Here is a 23,116-nt window from a genome sequence, read left to right as displayed (position 1 = left end):
TTCACCCATATTTTTTATTTATTTAGTATAGTTAAAAACAAAGATTCAACTTTTCGCAAATACAGTTTAATCTTAAATAATATTAATATATAATTTTCTATAAATTGTGGTATTATTAACAAAACTAACACAAATATTAATTGACATGTGAATTTATATGATTTAATATACTTTATTAACATAATACGGTGATAACATTAATGGTCTAAAATATAAAGTAATACAATTTTATAGATATTCTTGTGTTTTTTTTTTCTATACTGAAAAATGTAAACGTGGCTATTCTTTCGTACGTATCGGTATCTGTCGGAATGATTAATTGTGTTTCTTCACATCTGTCTGTCTGTGTCCGTCTAAAGTGAAACAAGCTTAAAACAAAGATTGACGAGAAGTACAAATGTATTCGTTCCAGTTTTATATAAATCAAGTTCTCTTTATTCTAAATTGATAAATGGAGACTTAATTGCCGAGCAATCTTTTATATCAAAAGTTTAAATGATGATGATAGTCGATCTGCAGCTTAACGGCTACTTAAACGGCTACTCAGGTGTACATATAAAGACATAACTTTATAAACAAACATTAACTTTTGTGATCATAATTTATTGAAATAGTTCATTCTATAACGTTCTATTACTTGGTAATTCAATTTTTCTTTTCAAGAAAAAGAGCGATTATATATTTATTGGAGAATACATTTGTACTTTTTTGAGTCTCCCTTATCCAAATCCAAGAACACACATTATACATATACACGCACGCGCGCGCGCGCGTGTACACATACATATATATACATATACAGGATGATCTATTTATTTAACTTATGCATCTTGCACATCTTTGCTGTTTTGAATAATAGAAAAAAATGATAAAAAAATTAAAGTTACCAAGTTTTACAATTTCGAGAGATATAGAGTAACGTAGTGACAATACTTTCAATGTGCACGAAGACTTGGAGATTTCAATGACTTGATTTTTTAAACCATATAAATTTCTCTTTTGTAATATAATTCCTCTGATTACTCGGCATGTGACAGTAGTAAGATTATAAATATCCATCAATATTATCCTACTTTAATATTTTTATGCACAGTATAATAAAATAAATCAATTAATAAAATTAATATATAATTATAGATATATAATATATAATTATATTTAAAGAAATAATATATATGCGTATATTGCAAATTACATTAATTTTTTAACAAATTATTTTCTTTACACCAATTAATTCATCTCATTATATTCTGAATATAAAAATATTTATTTACAGATATTTTATATTTCATGTCAAAATATACTAGAATAAAGTATAAAATAAAGTATTGATTTTTTGTGATATCCTTACTTTAATACTTTTATATGCAGAATAACTAAGGAAACCATGTTTATATAAGAAAAATTATTTTGATTTTATTTAAAAAAATCAAGTTGCTTTTGAAATCTTCTTTATGCCTCTATGAAAAATGAAAGTATTACCACTACATATGTTCCTCGAAACTATAAACCTCAACTTTAATTTTTTTTCTATTATTCAAAATAAGATATTTAAAATGCACAAATGGGCCATCTTATGTGTGTGTCTGTGTAATGTTTAATGCATGTTTGGATGCATAAAAATACAATGATCGATAACAATGCCTTGCTTGAATTTCTTTAGGCAACGAGATAACAAATCATCGATGCAAAAGAGCCAGAATTCGAATACAAGTTAGCTGAGTACTTAAAAAATTATTTATTGACTAAGAAGTGTTCTTATTTCTTTGTGCATGTGGCATAGGAAATCGACGTAGCTAGGACTTCCATCATTTCCTCTATCTTCAACCAAGAAATGACGTAACACCATTTCTAATTTTTCACGTTGTCTTACTATCGTTAACTGCAACAGAAAAACAAAATTATATTACGCTCTAGTGTAATTTACTCATGCATTATATAAAGCGACTTACTTTCACACAGCGATGTCTTTCGGCACGTATCCGATTAATAATATTCCTGATTCTATTATTTAAAGGAGTATCTAAGATCGGTAGTGTTGCATGATCTGTATCGACTTGGACCACCGAAGGTACTCCAAAGACACTCTGTACCCATTGGGAAGAAAGTGCCATGCCCAACCATAAGAACATATGGATGGTGTTTTCTACAAAATAAAATATGAAATATATAAAAAATACTGATATTGTTTTTCAAAAAATAAAGAACATATAACAATTACAAGTTATGTATATAAACACACACCAAGAAAAAAGAATTTAAACTATGCAGCTTTTTCGATACTCAATATGATTTTGGCATCAAAAGTACTCCAATGCCATGATTTTAAGAAATTTGAGATTAAAGTTATAAAAAATTCGTTATTTATAATTTTATATTATTTAAAATGTGGGTATTTTTGATTATGTATGTTAATAATATGTAATTTTCATATTACCAAGTAAATAAGCGCCATCGTCTGTAAATTTATCAATAGAGCAACGCAACATTAGAGGCAGTTCCGAATCTTGAGGATCAACATCGTGCAAAGGAAATAATCTGGGATAAACATATGCAACGGATATGGAAATAGGCATTGTTGCGACCGCTTGCATTACATAAGATCTATCATCAATGGTCATATCAGCTCCTAGAATAAAAAGAAAAAAATATATATTCAATGTGAAATAATACAAATCATTAGTTGAATGTACATCCATATAAAGCATACCTCCTGTTAATGCATCGCTTTTCAACAAACAGTTTATGTAAAGTGGAAGTAACTTCATGCATTCTGGTAGTATTAATTGTCCAGCACTGGATGGTGTTGCACAATGTTTTCGATATATAGCCAGCATATTTGCACATCGTGCAATCAAATTATCCTTTACCGTTTTTGGAGTAGACTCCAGTAATTTAAAAATATCTAAGTAAGAACGAGCACATATTATTATTTACACAAATATATTTTTATAATTTTTAGAATTTTATATGGCATATCTTACTTTGCTTAGAGAAGTAATTTATAATAGCATCCAAATCGCACGCGCGATATAATTCGACCATTTGCGATGAGGTTTTCAGGCTCAGGTTTATGATTCGCAATCTTCTAATACCACTGCAGGAAGTATATAGCAGAGCCGCTTGAATGTACACACCTTCATCCTCTGTTAGTTTGTCGTCATGTTTAATTTCTATTCCAACAGCCTTGTAAGTTAAAAAAAGTTAAATTAAGTAAAATAAAATTAAAGTACATAATTATAGCAATTAACTAAATAACATAACTTAGTATACCTTATCGCAGTCTATGCTGGCTAATTCCATATCAGTTGTATTGGACATAAAGTAATTACCATAGAAGTCGGTCGCTCTAACACCTGTAGATGTACGTACTCGCATAACAGCGTCAAAAGCGATTGGCCTACTAATATTATTAATAACATCTGAAATTAATCTTTCACCATCGATATCGGCCTGCAATAGAAATCGCAATTCTTGAATATTTTTGCTTTGTGAAGATAAAGTATATTAAAAGTACTTTTCATAAAATATTATTCTAATAAGCATCTAATTAGTATTTATATACATTTCTATTACAATAGTATAGCTCACCTGGAAATAAGTGTATTTATAAATCTCTCCTCCAGTAAGACGACAAATTTGACCAATTGTTGCTATATCTACATATGAATTATTAAAGATAAACAAATCTACACTGCAACCTGCACCGACACATTCTTGACCCAAATTATTATAGACATTATTCTGCGGAACTATAAAAAAAAAAACAAAATCATTTTACATAACTTAATAACTAACTTAACGTGAATACTCTAAATACCATAAAATACATACCTAATACCGTTTTTTCTTTATCAGTTCCAAGTACTTTACGGTCATCACGGTTTTTCAATTTCCCAGGTGCTTCGGCAATTGGTAAAGATGAATGGAATATCAATAATTTGCCAGAACGTTGGGACGCCTGGAATCACAAGTAAAATTATGTGTATTTTTATGGAATCCCACAGAATGGATTTACTCACTGTAATTAAACTTGTGTTTATTACTTAACAAGAAAAAAAAATTATTTATATATATAATTCGCGCTTTATTCGAGTACCTTTAATGCTTCTAATCCAGCTTGTATGGCAGGAGCAAGAATTGTTTCTGTTTCTCGAGTATCCGCAAACATTTGAGGAATTTGTATCATAAGACTATCGATAACTGCCTCACTCTCTTCGACGTCGCACAGAAATCCGTCCAAAAGCGGCATAAATACATCTTGAATATCTCCAACAACCATCATTTGTGGTTGAGCAAGACAAGAATTGATGTTATAAAAATGCACGGTATTATTATATGTTATAAAGCCAACTTTCATTTTACTTTTGGTTTGCCCTGCGTCAATAGGTAGATTCTTTATTATGGATTTTATATTTGTACACAATAAGTTCACTAATCCAGATTTAACTGTATTGTACGATACGTCGATTATGAACACAATGGCTGGTGATTTTGGAAAAACATTGTCCTGTGAAAAGAATAAACAAATGGAAATCAGCGTATAAATTTATAAATTTTAACGCTTATAAGGCTTAGATAAATAATTTCGACTTTTATCTTGAGCTCTTTCTAAAATATTGATGAATGTAATTATTTCATATTGCCCTAAAATTTGAGGATAATATTATTGGATATTACCCTGCAATAATCTTTTGTGGCCATATATTCGAATGTACCCAACGTTAATTCAGGTCTCTCGTAACGATCTAAACGTTGCCCTATATGGTCTAAGTGTTGGAAATATTCATTTGGAACTAAACGCCGAAAACATAGAAATATGTATATTTGATGCAAACAAACTTGCGAGTACTTAAAAAAATAATTTTTGATCGTTACCTTCTGTCGTCGCTTTACAGAACATGCATTGAAATCTTCGACCGGAGTCAATAAATTGCATAAACGGACACATGTAACCTTTACAACGTACGCAACGCACTGGCCCAATTTCGCCCATATCTACAATTGGTGGTTCACATTCTCCTTGCACGATACGAGCCATTGGACTTATCACAAGTCCAAAGGGAACATTGGTCTATGTAAGATACAAATGTATCAAAACATGTGAAAGAAAACAGCTAAATAACAAATTGATTCTTTGTCTATTCCAATATACCTGTTTTATAATATCCGTAGTAGTGGGAACGGTATACATAGTGGACCTGATATATCTGGGAGAGGCATTTCCTTGATCCTGAGTTATAAAATTTGTCGTCACCAAAGGTGGTACTAGTCCTTTTTGACTCGTTATGAATACTCCACCTCTCATATTTTGATCGTCTTGCATCACTTGAATCTGTGTATTAAAGACATAGCTTAGCTTCACTCGATATAATAAACAATATTGGTACATAAATTTGATTGAAAAAATTAAACTCATACCGGACTCGGCATTTGTTCTGGGTCAAGTCGTCTAGCTTGTTGAGGTTGATATCCTGTAGCATTAGGTGCATTAGTCTGATACATGTTCCTTTGATTATTATACATATCCTGCGAAAAGAAAACAACGGTCACTCTTTTCTATATAATAAAAAAAAATAAAAAATAAAAAATAAAAAAAATAAAAAAAAATAAAAAAAATCTTAATTACTCACAAAATCGAAATTTTCGTTAATATATAATTGTACCATTTGGTTATGATATCCAGGCTGTTGGTACGTTGGTTGTTGATAGTTTGAAGGGATACCAGGCGATGTACGGTTTACTCCTAAAGGACTGGATAAAGCTTGCCCTGGTAATGGAGGCATATTAGAGCCATATTGTCTTTGAGCAGGTTGCTGCCCTAAACCTGGCCCTGGCCCTGGCCCTGGCCCTACAGGACTCGTTATAGTTTGGCCCGGCATTGGTGGTAAATATTGCTTTTGCCGAGCTTGAGAATAACCGGTCGCTGGAGGACTCGCTATAGTCTGTCCCGTTGTTGAAAGAGGAGGAGCAAATTGTGACAAATCTTGATCTGTTGGCCTTCCTTGCACTTGCGCCGGTAATGGTGGTACAGGATTATACGGCGGCATTCCAGATTGGAGTAGGTTAGCGTTTGGGAGATTAGTCCCCTGAGTTTGATAACCTACAGGAGCTTGCCCATGTCGGTGAAAACCTGTAGGTAAACGCGAAGGTATTTGAGAGCCAGGAACGCCTGTCGTCGGAGGTCCCATTACTTGAGGGTGTTCCACAGGCGGCGGCGCCGACATTAAGTTAGAATGCATTTGTGAATTCGACAGATTCTGTTCTCCCACAATCGGCGGCTTTATAAAGTTTTGTTGATTGTTTATTGGAGGCACAGGCGCAGCATATGGATGCTGCCTTCCTATATCTGGAATATGCTGCATCTGTTACAACAAGATTCATTACGAATACAAACTGTAAATATATTGAAAGCGTACTAAAACTATCATAAAGATATCCAATTTAAATAAAAATAGCATAAAGAGAATTAACAAAAAAAATATATTAAAGTACTAACATTGTATAGTTTTGTTACTATAATCTAGAATTAATAATATACGTGATATACACATATAATGTACGCGATACAAACAAGATTAAATAAATAACAAAAAAAATAAGGCTTTAAAATCTCAAGTGAAAGGTAACCTACATGGAAAAAATGTCATGCTTTACAATGTAAGTATAAAGCGTGAATATGTTCCATGTGTACGCGTAAACCTTCCACGTAAACCTTCGTTGAAATAAAACGTAAAATACAGTGAGAAATTAAATATTAGCGACTAGAAACAGTGAATGCGTATGCGACGTTTCAAACCCCGAAAATTTATTACACGTGACGACACTGCTGGGACTTTACACACAATATCCTAAACACACAGTACACTTACGTTATATCGTAAAATGTGTCTGAATCATAACAAATCTGAAACTATCGCGAGAAAATGTTTACGCGAAACGTACGAGAAATATACGTCGATGTGACTCGATGTAACTGACCACTCCGACTGGACTGAGTGCCGATGCCACGTAAGGCGGCATCGCGCATGCGTCTGACACATGCTGACAAGACACGTCATGCTGCAATTTGGACTGTCACGTCTGGAAAATTTGATACGGGAAAAATTAAACACACGGTATATTCGACACGCGAGCTATAGCATAAATTCTTTTCAGATTTAATAAATTATTTAAACGCACGTGACGTATTTGTTCAAATTCTGACAATTATTAATAAAGGCAAATTTGGACTGTTTCTGATGTCTAATGTAGAGACAACGCGGGCGACATTTAAATCCCTCGTAAGATATTAATATTTATTCTCAAATCTATATAGCTTTAAAAATGGATTGTATGTGATTTTCTTTGTTTATTCGAGTTTACTCTTTCGATTTGGTTTAATTTTGATTTAATCGTAACAATCTGAGAAAATATAAGTATAATAAGCAGTAAAGACATCAACGAATCACAATTGGAGGAAAATGCTCCGATTGTGATTGCTGATTCAATTTAAGCTTAGTACCTTTCATCTTAAAATAATTAGCTGCGGCTTTCCAGGCAGACGTATCGCATCTAAATATTTCTACATGACTATTGAGTCTGACAACGTGGCTTCACAGCTGTCAACAAGCTGTCAATCACAATGACAGTTCGAGCTCAAATCAGCTGTGAAGAGAAACAAACCAAGGCAAGAGGCAGTAAGAGAAAAAATATCAAATTTATTTTCTCGCTAGATGTTTGGCAAATGAAAAATGATTTCATTGTCCTTTTACTCGCGTTCATACCTATTTAAATGAGCGAAAACATCTTCTGAATCTCACGTTGTTTAGCACTTTAGCATAGATCATGGAGTCACATTGGCTAAAATAGCTAGATTTCTTCAAAGAAGTGCAGCGGTTCAAGGAAGTACAATAATATACTTACAATTAGCATACACAGTCATCAGTCGCAGGGTCCTCAACCGTCGATGTCAGATAATCAGTTGCGAACTTTGTATCATTAAACGGGGACCATTATTCCTTTAGCATTGCTGTATTCTGGCATTCAAGGAGTTAAGCTTTACATTTAATGTATCAGTAGAGCCAATTTTTGATCCCAGATTATCGATTTTAGCAGCGTGTATGGTGATACTGGTAGTTATGCCAAGGTTCTTATAAGATTAATTAGAGCTGCTGTAATATTATGATTCCAATTTGGATTATAAGTCCACCGATTGGCTAGTACTCCGAAATTGCAGTTTTGAAATTGAATTTATTTGTGGAGATGATATGAACAACAGGTAAATTCAATTTGGAAGTATCGAAAAGTCTTTGTAGATTTACAAGTGGCTCATATTATAATAATGTATTATTGTCTATCTTGCAAAAACGTATATATGCGCGAACGCGCTAGAAAGCGTTTATATTTCTAGCAGAATAATTTAAAAATAAAACAAGGCATAAGAAAAAATAAAAATAAATTGTTTTGGTGGTTGAAAAATAAACTGTTATTGATCGTTTGAAAATGTGAAATGGCACTGAATTTCACATTAATTTAATTACTACAGCAATAAAACAAATGACAGTAAGTAAGTCTGATGCAATAGATCGATCGGTGATTAAAATAAAATTGTATCATGTCGTGTTAGTTGCTTTTAATATAATGCATTAAATCTATTTGTTTTTGCTAACAGTATTATATTCTTTAAAGTTCTAAATGTTCTATTTAACTTTCAAGAGATTACATCACCATATTATTGTCCTTCTGTTTGTTTATTAACTCGAAGTATTTCAAAGTTGATATTAAAAATTTATCTTTAATGCATTCGGCGGATTTTAAAAATATATTAATTTCTGTCATAAAGAATTAATTTCGCATCTGAATGATATATTTTTAACTAATATCTTTGTTACACATTTGATGCAAATTTAATAGTACAAATATTATGGTTTAATGTTTCTTTTTTTTGTATAATAATACAATAGAAATTTAAAAAAAATTGCTCGATTTACATAATATAGCGAGATCAGGTCAAATATAAAAAAATATTTCCATAAACATACAGTATTGCAATGTACAAAGAATATAAATAAGCACGATATTTCATCGTTCATTATGCAAAAAATACTTTATATCAAGAAATAAAACATTAGTGAAACTTCAAATTTATTATATTTAAATTATTTAAACTAAATATGCGTGATAATAACATAAGTAATTATTACAATAAAATTTATAGATATTTATTATATATACAGATATATATATATATATATATATATATATATAAAATAAATTCTATTATATTTATCAATAAAACTTATTTATTACACACGCATATGTACACATTTATTATACACACGCGCACGCGCGTGCATATATTTGTGTATATATTTCTTTGTATAATTACATTCGCAAACCACAATTCTTTTTTGCATTTGCGCAATGTCTGTAATTGGTGCAATTCAAGGCATAATCGGTTCGTTATCGAAAAATAAGCCATCGGAGAAATCCGTACTACGTATATAAAAATAAATTTTTGCTTATATACACACATATATGTATATACGTGTACATACATACACATATATATTATATATATAAGCAAATATATGTATATATATATGTATATCGGAAGATAAACGCATCATGTGATGTGATTACACAGTCAAAGCGTATACGGATATTCCTCGATATAATTTTTAATTAAGAGTGGTAAACGTTCAGTAGGCAACTTGCTTCGATTCACAGCGAGTCTGGCCAAATGTGACAGTGATCTAACTTCCTTAACAAGAGGGCTGGTCAAATAAATCTGGCTGTATAGTTGTCCACTGTAGTCGACCCAGACTTCCCTACGATGCTCATCCATTCTCTTTGAATACTCAACGTAGTGCTCCAACATTTTGATAGGACAATCGAAAAATGGCATCGCCGATGCTAATTTCGGTTCGGCATCGAGCCGAAACTGTTCGAGGAAATAGTGTACTCTAATAGAAGCGGGGCCTCTCGATGTTTTCACAGATACCGCGAAAGTGTATCTGCTATCCGAACTGTCTCTCATTAGCCATCGACCGATGGACGCGTCCTTCAAAAGGTTTTCGCTCTGTTGCCAACTGATGCCCTCATGGTACCAACCACAAATCTGCAGCAATCTCTTTACCTCGCGTAATCTATTCACGTCTGAATCCAGGCCCCAGGAAGTCGGCATTATCCAGGACACCGGAGTGGTTGTCGCATTGTCCCTTTGCTCGACGTTATTACAATCCTTGTTGTTTCCGATTGCAACAATTTGATTCACCGTTGCACAGTCCATTTCGTTCGGTTGCACGATACCACCTCCATAAAAGTTATTTCTACCACGATCTGGCAACTTCGTCGTCATGACCTGCTTCGGCGGCGTCGTCGTTGTCGCTGTAATGTTTACCGTACACTGACCCAGGTTCGCGGGTAGCTGCACAGTGGCGTTCACTCGGAATTGCACGCTATTACCGACAGGCTCCAGCAGCAAGGAGTCACGATCATCCGCGAGAGATGCATCAAGCAGCCGTCTTTGATACTGACAGTGATTTTGCTGAAACGTACCTTTACAATCGCAGCCATTCGTTTTGATCATCGGTATCTTTTGCTGCCTTGATCCAGCGCTCGTTATTTTGTTATTCTCATTATCCCTTATCGTCCCACATGACAACACCTTTATGTTTCCCGGCAATTCCGAACAACCGTTGGGAGGCGTAACAAACGTCCGACGAGCATTATTATTGACGAGTGCGAAGTTTTTCGTATGTTTGGATGTCGTCGATCGCTCATCTTCAGCGGACAATTTCTTTTGCACAAGGCAACCACCGCCAGTAAGCTTCGGTTGAATTTTGATTTGCGAGGCTTGTACCAGAACATCCGTTTCTGTATTTTGTACAAGGCAACCACCTGATTGTATATCGGGTGTAGCAATTGTAACGTTGCCACCAGTCAGCTCGCACGTAGTTGCGACATATAGTTCTGAAGGTTCCGTATCATCATAGTTAAGATTATCTGTTACCACAATGAAGGAATCTTGATCATTCGACTGATATATTGGCGATCTTAATAGCGGATGGTGATTTTGTTTCATCGACGAGGCCTCAATGTCATAAAAGAGTTCCATTGTATCAGAGCTGGTAATTCCGACATTGGAGCCGTAGTTGACTGCACGTGGCTGGAAAATGGTGGGCTCGTGAATATTTGTGGATGGGTTTATGAAACAACTGCTGCCACTGGTGTAGCCACGTGACACTGGGAGGCCACTAACGTAATGAGGTGCCGTTGAACGGATAGTATTAGCAATCATTTTTTTCATGTATTCTCCATTTTTCTCTTCCTCCTCCTCCTCTTCTTCCTCCTCTTCCTCTTCTTCTTCCTCCTCCTCTTCTTCTTCTTCTTCTTCTTCTTCCTCTTCCTCTTCATCCTTCTTTTCCTTGTCTTCTTCCTCTTTCATTTTCTTTTGGCTAGTTTCATCGCTCCACTTTAAACAGCATCCCACCACTGGAAAGCGATGGTGGCATTTTGGACACATCATTCTCAGCATCATGTATGTGTACTCGCAATTGAATCGCCACAATCAACATAGCACTCCGGTCTGAAAAAATACAACGAATATTAAGTTACTCTAAGCATAAATAGCAAAATTATTAAATTAATTATTTGTGTACATATTTATGAAAAATTTAGGTGCATTTTGGCAAAAATATTTTAATCATAAAACATTATAAATGATATAATCCAAGTCGGTAATCTTTTATCAAAAACTGATCATAAATCATACGTATCATAGGCGTTTAAAAAAAATATTAAAAATAAAGTTTTGTGTGCTGTATGTTAAACTTATTTTTACTCCCAACAGCTGCAAATCGAAGGTTGGCAAAAGCCGGAGAAAATATGCGTTTCACCGAGGTTGGATATAAAGATAAAAAAGATACGCCAAATATATAGACAAAATCCGAAAAACGTATATATAGAATAGAGTTTAAAAAGAGTTTAAAAAGATATTCTTTAATAAAAATGTGTTTATAAAAAGGATCATATAAAAGTCTATTTAAAAATAACTGTCTAAAACCAAACGTAAAATCAGTGTAATTAGCCAAGTATTGATTATACAAGATAGTCCGTTATAATTAATAAATAGATTAATCTTTAAAACCATGGCAAAAGAAGTAGCACAGGAATTATATTGTTTCGAGGAAAACTATGCTGCATATCAGATTTTAAGCATAGAAGTACTTTAAAGTTAATTTAATTTGTTAAAAAATGAAACTTTACTTTTATTTTTTACTGTAAATCAATTCTTTTTATTATTCTGCATGGTCAATGAAAATGTATCTTCAGTCATTAAATGTAACGTAAGAGTTCTACACCGTTGGAAGACTTCGGCTCTGTGTATCGAAATAGGAATTCGTAGAAAAACATTTTTGGCAAGGATCGGTACGCCAGACGATAACGACGGCACTGCACAGCGATGACGTCTACTTCGTGGAATATAGTCTGAAAATTTGACGCGCTCCTATATTATCACTGAACCACTTCTATGTCACTCTATTTTCACCAATCGGCGAACGTTTCGAGGAAGCGCCTATGTTCGTCAGATACATTGCGCAATATCGACTCGATAGCAAAATTAGATCGCATATATATCCTAATCTCATGGGTGATCGACGTTATATCGAGAATTAACGATATATTAATCGTGAGATCAGTTGCGAATATTTTATCTTCAAAACTTAAAGCATTCCAAACAATAGCAATTTTTTTCTTCTTACTCTAAAATAAATTATTCTCTCGTTTACACGAATCATATTGACTTCCTATAAATAGAAAAATACTTTTCACAATTTTACAAATTTGTTAAATAATTTAGGAGTGTTTTTTTTTAATTAAAATAATATAGATGTAACAATAAGTGATATAATTTCTTTTTCTTCGAAAACAAAGCTTAATTTTAAACAATTTATTGTATTATTTCGACTTATTTTGAGTCACTTTTTTCTCTTATATCATATATTGGCACAATTGTATAGATATTACATATAGATCACATATTTTTACCATTAGGACGATTTAATTAAATTACATCATTTATGATATATTCAATAACGTGAAAATAACACAATTTTTTAGCTAGAGAAAAATATACTCTTGTAATAGGAAGACAATATATGTGTGCATGTACGTATATACATTGAAAAAACCTTATTTAATTATTAATTATAAATGTAAATTATTTATATTATTTTCTATACAATTAAAACTATTTTTGGAATAATTTAATTCGATGGGAATTTGTCTAACGATATAACAAAGTAAAACATAAGAAAACATTTTCTTAAATATAATATATTATTATTCATAATTCCTTACCAAAATATATTTTGCCTCGTTACTTCTTTGAAGTATTTTATTCGACGAGATGTACGTATGCAGCTTAACAACATTCGTTCCTCTTTTCCTTCGAGCATCGACGAAATGCTGTTAAAAATTACCAATCCTGAGTAAATTTTTGTGACTATCAAGGGGGGCTCGATGAACCCAGGGATAATTGGGGGAGAATTTATTTTCTCGACTGTTTCAACCGATAAAAGTATCTGATAAAAATATCTATTAATTAACTTCTAATGCAATAAGTCATGATTTTTTATTATTATATGGATGTATCATGTGTAAGCATAAGATATTTACGACGTAATATTATATACATTGCTCCGACATTACATCTTCTTCCACATATAGTTTTGTACAAATAATCAAACATGAATTTGATTATTACATGAACATTCGTTTTAGCTGAACTTCTTGTACAGTTCATCTTTTCTCCTTTTTTCTCCAACGTGAAAAGGAAAAGAGGAAAGATGAACCGTGCAAAGAAGTTCAACTAAAACAAACATGCCTATGGATAATTAACACAGAGGTGCAGCTCTGAATAAAAAAATTGAATATTATCATAGGCCTGTTCGATTTCGCTGCACTTGTGAACTAGTACAATAAGTTGGAATGAAACAAATATATTTATTCTCATTCTAACTTATTGCACTAGTTCAGGAGCACAGCGAAAACGAACAAGCCTCATGTCATATACAGTACGTCATATACATACATACATATGGATAATTAGTTCATAATATAATATTAATTTTGTTTTCTACTTTTATATGCGTATACGATACATGTATATATACATATGTATGTGTCTATAAAACTAGGAAACATCAGGAGAGATTAATAGATCACAAAATTAATATTATATCATGAACTAACCATCCAAATTGTGGCAGTCGGGCAAATTTCCATAAGATGTCGGTTTTCGAAAGTACCTTGTCGATTGTATGCTTCGAGTAAAAACATACAGTTACTTGAACACTCATATAATCTCGCGAAATAATCAATTCAACTGTTTCACTCTTGAGACCTTTTATCCACTTGTGTGCTTGCCGTTCGAGACAAAAGTGTTTCGAACTTGGAAAGATTTAGAATAGGACAATATATCTCTCGAATCGCATCACATACGAATATGTGGTTCAACCGCACTCGTTCATTGTATGCTCGCACGTCAAAAAATAAAATTTAACATAACCTAACCTAACCCCGATCCCGATACACTCGATAACGTAGCGATCGGGAAACACCACATTCTCACACTCACAGACAAACTAACTAATAATAGACATCTCACCGTATATTATCCGTGTAAAAAGATATGAAAGGTGTATCGATGGGCGCGTTCAGAGCACTGGGATTAGTTGCCAAATGTTGCAGTAGAGGGTACTACCACAGTGGGCTCCAGGAGCTGGAGTTGGTTTACCCTCTCTATGCGAGTTGGAGTTGGAGGTCGAAGCTCCTGCTCCTGACAGCTCCTGACTCCTGACGCTCTTGTTTTTTTTCATAAATGGCAATTTATGTTGTTTGATGTATAATAATTATTAGTTTTGCTCGAGAAGCGTGCATTTATGTTACTATGTCGAAAGCTAAAGTCTCGGCGGAATGGAGGAAGAGAGTGAAGTCGGAGTACATGCGATTGCGGCAAATGAAACGCTATAAACGAGCGGATGAAGTCAAGATCGCGTGGAATCAGAATCGTAAGGTTATGACAGGTAAGTGGTGTTTTTCCTACGAAAATAGATACGTGTTTCTTTGTATCTGAAAGAATTTATTCTAATCAGTATATTTTTGGTTTTCTTCCATTTCTGTTAATTTTATGTCAATTTTTTATCCGTTAAACTTACAGTTGTAATGTTAAAAGTAATGTTGATAGCTTCAATAATGTTAACATATAACTTTGTTTTCGTAATAAATATCTAGGATTGTTTATTGAATAGAGCTCCTCATGGCTGAACAAAAACGTTGGACAGATGGAAAGGCAATGTGGCTGGCAATCCAAGATATTCCACCTCACCTTTCCTGTATGAAGAAAGCCGAAATTACTAGTCCTGATGGCGATGTGCAAAGTTGTCCTGTAAAAATTATTAATGCAGTGACCCCTATACCAACCATGTATACATGGGCTCCTATTCAGCAGAATTTTATGGTGGAGGATGAAACCGTTTTGCATAATATTCCTTATATGGGCGATGAGATTTTAGATCAAGATGGTACTTTTATCGAGGAACTTATAAAAAATTATGATGGAAAGGTACGGAGGACAGTCGAAAGTTGCGTTAGTAATCGTGTGATGAATTTTTTTATCGCTACAACTTTGTTGTTGCAGGTCCATGGTGACAGAGAATCTGGTTTCATGGATGATTCCATCTTTGTTGATTTGGTGAATGCTTTAGCGAATTACGAGAAAGATGATAAGGACAAAGAACAAACGAAGAAAGGAAAAGAGTCTTTAAAAGAAAAAGAAAACGAGAAGAAGGATGATGAAATGAAGACTGAGCTCAAGACAGACAAAACTGAAGGTGGAAAGACAGCAGCTACTCCATTTCCATCAATGCATATATTTAATGTAAGGAAATTAAATATCACAATAAGATATTAGTATAATCCTATAACATTGCTCTACAATTATCATTTTCAGGCAATATCAAGCATGTTTCCTGATAAAGGAAGACCTGAAGAATTAAAGGAGAAATATATTGAATTGACAGAAAGATCTGATCCAAATGTTTTACCGCCGGAATGTACGCCCAATATAGATGGTATAAAAGCACGGAGTGTACCTAGGGAACAAACGATGCATTCTTTCCATACTTTGTTCTGCAGGCGATGCTTCAAGTACGACTGCTTCTTACATCGTGAGTATACTGCAATGAAGCGATCTTCTTAACTATTTAAGTTGTATTTTGTGAAGTATTAATCATAAAAAATAATATTATCTTTAATACTTATTATCTATTCACTTCTTAATATTAACTTAATATTAACTAGTTCTTAATATTCACTTCTTAATAGTATTTTTAGCGGTAGAGTAAAATTAATACCACAAAAAAGAAATACTTCGCTGAAATACATCTTACTAAATAATTGTATAATATTTAATGTGTCCTAAATTGAAAGTTTATTAATTACAATAATTTGTGATTCCTGATTTATCGTAGCAGCCAGGGGGACCTCGCCGCAAGGTAAACAACATTGCATACAAACTAATGCATTATCGATCGGAAGCTTTTTTTTGTTTAGCACAGAGGCATCGTCAAGGGCTCATCTGAAATCATATTTCATTCATCGTTCATCGCTGTGTCCACTAAATTTCTCTCCATTCAACTATGCCGAATTAGTCGACGAGAGTCGACATTCATAGTGAGTTTATGATATTGCTTGTAGGTCTTCAAGTTTGCCATCCAGGTCCGAATTTGCTGAAGCGGAAAGGACCCGATTTGAAACCATTTGCGGAGCCATGTGGGACAGAATGTTACATGCATTTGGTACGCTACGTATTATGCTATATTCCATATAACAGAATGTCTATTCTTAAAGTACAGATTTGTTGATATCGTACTTCTTTATGTAGGAGGGGATGAAGGAAAAGCTGGCGGCACAAGCAGCAGATATAAAAGAAGATGAAGGCGACGAGAAACGCGGTGGTCCTAGGAAGGTGCGAAAACAAGCAAGCGTTGATTCTGGAAATGAAGCAAGCAGCGAGGATAGCAACGACAGCAATAAGTACAGTCAAGGAGGCAGTTGTCAAGGTTAATATGTATAACTCGTCACCATGAGATTACACGTATATATTTAAATAAAATTCTAACAAGTTTTATTATTTAAATTAGACTTTAAGCAAAACGTTAACAAAAACTCCAAGCCTGAGGAAACGATGGAGGATCAAGCGCAACCTGAAAATCAGACACCCTTCACGCTATTAGGAATTGGCGATCGAAATAAGATAGAAAGCGAATTCTCGTGGACAGGTTCGGAACAGAGCTTGTTCCGAGCACTTCACAAAGCCTTCCCCGGTAATCCGTGCGCGTTAGCTCAAATTATGTTGACGAAAACTTGCCAAGAGGTGTATGAATTCGCACAAAAAGAGGCTTCGGACATCCCCGCTATAGAAAATCTGAAGGACTTTACGCCACCACGAAAGAAGAAGAAGAAGCACCGATTATGGTCCATGCATTGCAGAAAGATACAACTTAAGAAAGATTCTGGTACGTTCATTGATCGATTTCAAAAGTTTTAAGCTCATGTTTCTTTCGATTTCTAATTAATTTCTTTCGACAGGTGCTAATCATGTGCATAATTTTGCACCTTGCGATCATCCGGGTCGACAGTGTGATAACTCGTGTCCCTGTATCCAGGCGCAGAACTTTTGCGAGAAATTCTGTCAGTGCAGCAGCGAATGCCAGAATCGATTTCCCGGTTGTAGATGCAAGGCTCAGTGCAATACTAAACAATGCCCGTGTTACTTGGCCGTAAGGGAATGTGACCCGGATCTTTGTCAGACGTGTGGCGCTGATCAATTCCATATCACGAAAATATCTTGCAAGAATGTCAGCGTGCAACGTGGTCTTCGTAAGATTAATAGACTTTGAATGTCGTCTACTTTGTTAGAAACAACAAAGATATACGAAAGATAAGAAAATGTTATTTGTAGATAAGCATCTTCTGATGGCACCCTCAGATGTAGCAGGTTGGGGGATTTTCCTGAAAGAGTCAGCGGCGAAGAATGAATTTATCTCCGAGTATTGCGGCGAAATTATCAGTCAGGATGAAGCCGATAGAAGAGGAAAGGTATATGACAAATATATGTGCAGTTTTCTTTTCAACCTCAACAATGGTAAGTACAATATAAATGCAGCAAACGTAGTCAATGACCAAGAAGAAGATGGATTAAAAGATATTTTCTAGACTTTGTCGTTGACGCAACAAGAAAAGGGAATAAAATAAGATTCGCCAATCATTCGATAAATCCCAATTGTTATGCGAAAGTAATGATGGTGAACGGTGACCACAGAATAGGTATTTTTGCCAAAAGAGCAATCCAACCTGGGGAAGAATTATTTTTCGACTATAGGTATATCACTGTGATATTAATTGATTCATCACAATCACATGATTAAAACTGTATAAATTATGACAATTTTTAGATATGGACCGACGGAGCAACTTAAATTTGTCGGTATCGAACGGGAAATGGAATTTCTTTAAGGATTCATATTTTATATATATATATATATATATATACATATATATGTATATATAATCACACGCATATAAGTAATATGTTAAATTGATGCACATACAACTGAAATATTAGGAATGAAATAAATACGAAATAAACACTTGTCTGACTCATTTATTAATAGAAGAATGTTTCTTCATTTTTAAATGTTAAAAATCTATATTTTTACTTTGTCTAATCAAAATAGAACAAATTTTTAGTATTACAATATTAATATAGATTTTTTGTGTATATAACAAAGAAATGTAAAAGAAATTTCAATACTAGAAGACTTTAATTTCAGTTTTTTTCTAAATATAAGTTTGTGATTAAATATAGCATCATATTATCCGATGTGTTTGCGAAAAACTATTATAGCAATACTGCTACAATACCGCAAAAGTAATTGTAAAATATAAATATTTGATGGATAATTAACAGATGAATAATCAATTTTAATTGTAAGCGGAAGTATTTATCAATCTCATTTTTTAGTTATATACATATGTCATTTATTAAAAAGAGTCTTATGGAAAAAAACCAGTCCTGTACTCTTTTTGTATAACGTATATATCAATTTATAATTTATAATTAGGAGAATAAATATATTTGTTACAATTTGTAAAATAAAAGGATACATCTTTATTCGTACACACATTTATATATATATATTGTGCTATTATGAGAATATCATTTGCTACGATGAATCTCAAGATCGTCCTTTTTGAGTTGTTTGCAGAAGAAATTTAAATTAAGAGTTAATATATAGCTCTAATACTTTTGTCCCTCTATAATTATATAGTTTATACACTTATATAGTTTATAAAATCGTATTTAAAAATAATATTACAAAATTTTAATTATTTAAAATATTTATTTTCTAAAAAACTTTGTTTTTTTTTTTTTAGTTATATCATTTGCGGTAAATAAGCGATGTATTTATTTAATTTATTATCATGTAACTATAACTATAGTCAATTAATTAATTTTTAATTAGTTCGCTGAGGAAATTACCTAGTTATTTATAGCAGGATGATATCTAAAGACGTCTTAATGACTTATTAGACGCATTAAAACTTATTAATCGATGGCATTAAGATGTCATTTGACGTCATTGTGCTACCTGGGTAATTAATTAATTTTGTTGACTAAGGTCAAGATGCACCTACGCAAGCTTATAACTAGTGTAACTGGCAGAGAGAAAAAATATCTATATTTAATATAAAATTGTATATTTTCTTATCTTTTGTTATGTTTGCTGCGTTTTATATTTTATATTAAATATAGATATCTATATTTAATATAGAGATTTTTTCTTTCTAACAAAAGATAAGAAAATATACAATTTGTAATTTCAGCGAAAGCGAAAAGAAAAAAGTTGTGTATGTCGAAAAAGTTCCGCATTATTAATGAACTCTTGATATCATATGTCAACATATGATATTACATATCGTAAGGTCCATGCTGTCTAATAAATTGATTATCTGAGATAATCTGAGGGAAGAAATTTGGTGCTAAGGGAGAAAATTAAATTTTTTTATTACGTTTCATAAGTTTAAATAAACCCGAAGTCAATTGCATTTTCCAATATACATATATAAATACCACCGAGTAACTGACAAAGTTTATTCCACGTAGGTATATGCACAATAGATCAATTGTATATGTTCGAATCTTTTTATATCCAAAGATTACATTTCGTATTTATTTATTTATTTGTTATCTATATCGTGTAAGATATTGTATACAAATTTTATACGCAGCATAACGAAATATTACGTGACAAGAAATAATTAAAATCTCATCACAGTTTCTTTCAGAAGCAGCTACGACAGCCCGATGTGATCGAGGCTTTTTATATTGTGTTACTTTAATTTCAAATCAATTTCAAGTCTGGTGATTAATGAAAGGAGATTGCGTCGAAGACAGGCAAACGCGCCTTGAAATTGCGAGTCGCCTCTCTCTCTCACGGTGATCACGCCTGGGATTAAAGCGTCACGAGTGACGAGTGACGAGCTTTCGCGCAGCTTACAACGGAGTTACCGCGAAGGGATTGTAGGGGTAGGGATAGGGAAGCATCTCGCGGCGATCCCGACGTGGGAATTCAGCCACCAGTTGCAAGCTTCGCGGCTGCGAAGGCGGTCGGACGGAGAGCCCGTCGAAAGGTTTAGATTAGGAGACCTCTATATATATAAAAAAAAGTATTTCTTTCCGAAAAATAATACGCAGACATTAAATTAATACAATTAATACAATAAATTCGGCCGCATTTAAGCAGTAGAGCTTTCGCTCCTTGAACCTAATCGAAAATTAATTCGTGATTGATATGCAGTGAATCGAAAGTTTAATTTTGATATAATTTCTCGCCGATACGAGTCGCGCGAATGTTTCTTCGCCCGTCGCCGCCTCCTCTCTTCCCTACAAAAAAAGAAAATAAAAAGGGAAACAAATCGAGAATAAACAAACGATTAATAATGACACTGTCGAACGGAACCGCGCGCCTGACGACGGCAATGGTGAAAATTCGCGCGTTAAAAATTTAATTGGATCCGAACGGGGGGCAAATATTTACACTCGCGTATATTGGATTCGCCTGCGATCCTCTGCGATCTGGATTTCGATGTGCGCAGGGACGAGTAGCGCGAAATCGAATCGCTTTCTTAGATGGTAAATTCGGGGAATTTGGAAACGTCGCGCGACGCGCAACGGATAAACATGTCGTGAAGAAGGTGAAGTGTACGAGAAAAGCGACGTCGCGCCGTCAATGATACTCGACTCGTCGAAGGAAACCAATTTGGATTGAGGCCAGGCCTGAGGAAATCTCATCCGCGAGCATGGAGGAAGAAGGTAATTTTTTTTCAGTGAACAAACTAATTAGAGCTTTGTGTTAAGATTGCAGAAAGTAGACGATATTTTTTATTGCAAATTATTTGCTCTCAAATTGTCAAGCGATTAATTGTTAAATACTGATTGACATCGTAATTATTTCTTAAGGAACTTTTTAATTAGATCAGAAGATTACTCATGGGAGGATAAAACTTGGGTTATTAAAGATTTATTAATCAAAATTTTATAAGTGATTTAAATGTGTGAAAACCAACATTTTCTACGCAAACAGTTGCTTGTGAAAAAGAATCTTGATGCAATGTCGTCAACACATTGAAAGACACCGCGCGAGTTTGATTATAATCGGGAATGTCTGACTGAAAATTGCTATAATAAGTAAATATCAGATTTTTCATAAATTTTCTCATGATTTTGTTTAGCCCAATTAATGGTATTAAAATTATGATTTTCATTATTTTATTATATTTGGATTTTTGTTATATAAGTATACATATAATTAATTAAACAACACGTGTCATTTAACGTCAGATATTGAGTATAGATAATTAAGTGTAATTATTGCATATAATTAGTCAAATGTTAATAAAAATCAAATATGAATTTAATATTCTAACGTGTGAAGATGTGTAACGTACTACCGAAAATCTTCAGCGAATGTTAGCAACAAAAATGTGTTACAGACAAACAACGTTGTTGCATTAAATTTGAATTTATGTTATCTAAGAAAGAATTATTTATTATTTTCTGACTTTTTATAAAGTTATAATTATTATAATATTTGTAACTCAATATGACAGTCGAGAACAAGCTGCATATCACAATACAAATATAAATATTGTACTTTTGTGACAGTAGCGATTTTTCGACAGTATGAAATTATAATGAAAAAGTGCTTTTATTATATGATGCGACAGTTTATAGAGATGCATCATTCTTTTGCCATTATAAATAAAATCTATATAGAAATATAAATACGATGGTGCATTCAATCAGCGGAAAATTATGATCTTTACATTACTTTTGTGAAAAAAAATAAAAGCTTTATTTAAGAAATTATTCGTTAACGGTAACAAAACATACTGAAACACTCTAAGCGTTATTAAGAATTGCATGAAAATTTATAGTGTTTATAGAAATCAATTTAATTTATTAAACGTCATAAAATTTATATCACAAAAATTACAAAAATACAAACTATTATTTTAAAAATCGTAGAAACCTGTGAAATATTAATGAATCGCTTATAATTGAATAATTGTATAAAGTTGAATTTAATTTTTATTTAGTATTTTAGCCCTTTAGATTTATCGTACGAATTAAACGCCATATCTGATAACTGTAACTTTATTAAATAACGTTACGTAACATGCGTATATAGTACCGAGTGGCTTCTTTTGTCGCAGAAATTAATTAAATTTATGTATTGTAATTTTAATAACAATCTTTGTATGATTTAAGTTTGAAATTAAATTCCGTTGCGTTAGAGAGCGTAAGCCTCGAGAATAATATAAAACCGATAGGATTCACTTCATCTAATTAAACTTAGAACAAATTTACTCGGGAATAAATTGTTCATAATATAATTGTAAATAAAATATGTCTATATATATACCTTTTTCTCTTGTACAATCTCTATTTATACATATAAGACAAATAATATTATAAAGAATAATTGAAAAATAATTATAG

General features: G+C 33.0%; 4 protein-coding genes across 7 annotated transcripts in view; 2 read left to right on the top strand and 2 right to left on the bottom strand.

Annotated features, from left to right (window-relative positions):
• Positions 1-140: 140 nt before the first annotated feature.
• Positions 141-7,031, bottom strand: Sec24cd (Secretory 24CD). The gene is made up of 15 exons (XM_071775819.1): positions 6,873-7,031; positions 5,667-6,365; positions 5,422-5,529; positions 5,156-5,335; positions 4,879-5,074; positions 4,681-4,796; positions 4,100-4,510; positions 3,835-3,961; positions 3,592-3,752; positions 3,274-3,453; positions 2,985-3,186; positions 2,711-2,905; positions 2,438-2,629; positions 1,953-2,146; positions 141-1,882 (listed from the first exon to the last, which is right to left on the bottom strand). Exons 2-15 carry the CDS (start codon positions 6,363-6,365, stop codon positions 1,739-1,741), a joined length of 3,105 nt encoding a protein of 1,034 aa, XP_071631920.1. The 5' UTR covers positions 6,873-7,031; the 3' UTR covers positions 141-1,738.
• A 2,082-nt stretch (positions 7,032-9,113) lies between these two features.
• Positions 9,114-14,739, bottom strand: LOC139811561 (uncharacterized). Of its 3 annotated transcripts, none has more exons than XM_071775833.1 (3): positions 14,657-14,739; positions 13,348-13,455; positions 9,114-11,572 (listed from the first exon to the last, which is right to left on the bottom strand). In XM_071775833.1, the coding sequence occupies exon 3, from the start codon at positions 11,522-11,524 to the stop codon at positions 9,629-9,631; it is 1,896 nt and encodes a 631-aa protein (XP_071631934.1). In that variant the 5' UTR covers positions 11,525-11,572; positions 13,348-13,455; positions 14,657-14,739; the 3' UTR covers positions 9,114-9,628. The 3 variants fall into 3 exon arrangements, with proteins under 3 accessions (XP_071631934.1, XP_071631932.1, XP_071631933.1); XM_071775831.1 differs by lacking the exon at positions 14,657-14,739 and adding an exon at positions 14,242-14,648; XM_071775832.1 differs by lacking the exon at positions 14,657-14,739 and adding an exon at positions 14,298-14,648.
• A 48-nt stretch (positions 14,740-14,787) lies between these two features.
• Positions 14,788-18,703, top strand: E(z) (histone-lysine N-methyltransferase E(z)). Of its 2 annotated transcripts, none has more exons than XM_071775823.1 (12): positions 14,788-15,074; positions 15,300-15,613; positions 15,689-15,928; positions 16,001-16,217; positions 16,524-16,544; positions 16,747-16,847; positions 16,934-17,111; positions 17,193-17,567; positions 17,641-17,931; positions 18,014-18,196; positions 18,268-18,433; positions 18,507-18,703. In XM_071775823.1, the coding sequence occupies exons 1-12, from the start codon at positions 14,939-14,941 to the stop codon at positions 18,565-18,567; spliced, it is 2,283 nt and encodes a 760-aa protein (XP_071631924.1). In that variant the 5' UTR covers positions 14,788-14,938; the 3' UTR covers positions 18,568-18,703. The 2 variants fall into 2 exon arrangements, with proteins under 2 accessions (XP_071631924.1, XP_071631923.1); XM_071775822.1 differs by having other exon boundaries at positions 16,521-16,544.
• A 1,990-nt stretch (positions 18,704-20,693) lies between these two features.
• The window catches only part of Adcy2 (adenylate cyclase type 2 Ac76E), a 42,430-nt gene continuing 40,007 nt past the window's right edge, over positions 20,694-23,116 (top strand). Inside the window, exon 1 of the mRNA XM_071775820.1 lies at positions 20,694-21,427. Within this exon, the coding sequence (XP_071631921.1) occupies positions 21,415-21,427 (13 nt within the window). The 5' untranslated portion in view covers positions 20,694-21,414. The remainder of the gene's footprint in view (positions 21,428-23,116) is intronic.

Source organism: Temnothorax longispinosus, chromosome 4, assembly GCF_030848805.1.
Source record: "Temnothorax longispinosus isolate EJ_2023e chromosome 4, Tlon_JGU_v1, whole genome shotgun sequence".
In the NCBI taxonomy this organism is placed as follows: domain Eukaryota; kingdom Metazoa; phylum Arthropoda; class Insecta; order Hymenoptera; family Formicidae; genus Temnothorax; species Temnothorax longispinosus.
Note: the sequence above shows the minus strand (reverse complement) of the source record. Positions and strands in the feature narration are given on the sequence as shown.

Excerpts from the sequence above, each read along its gene's own strand:
- Sec24cd (XM_071775819.1), bottom strand. The coding sequence starts at position 6,365 with ATGCAGCATATTCCAGATATAGGAAGGCAGCATCCATATGCTGCGCCT. Across the intron at positions 5,530-5,666 it reads CTGGATATCATAACCAAATG|GATATGTATAATAATCAAAG; the intron begins GTACAATTATAT and ends TTCTTTTCGCAG. Across the intron at positions 2,147-2,437 it reads CGATGGCGCTTATTTACTTG|AAAACACCATCCATATGTTC; the intron begins GTAATATGAAAA and ends TTTATTTTGTAG.
- LOC139811561 (XM_071775833.1), bottom strand. The coding sequence starts at position 11,524 with ATGATGCTGAGAATGATGTGTCCAAAATGCCACCATCGCTTTCCAGTG.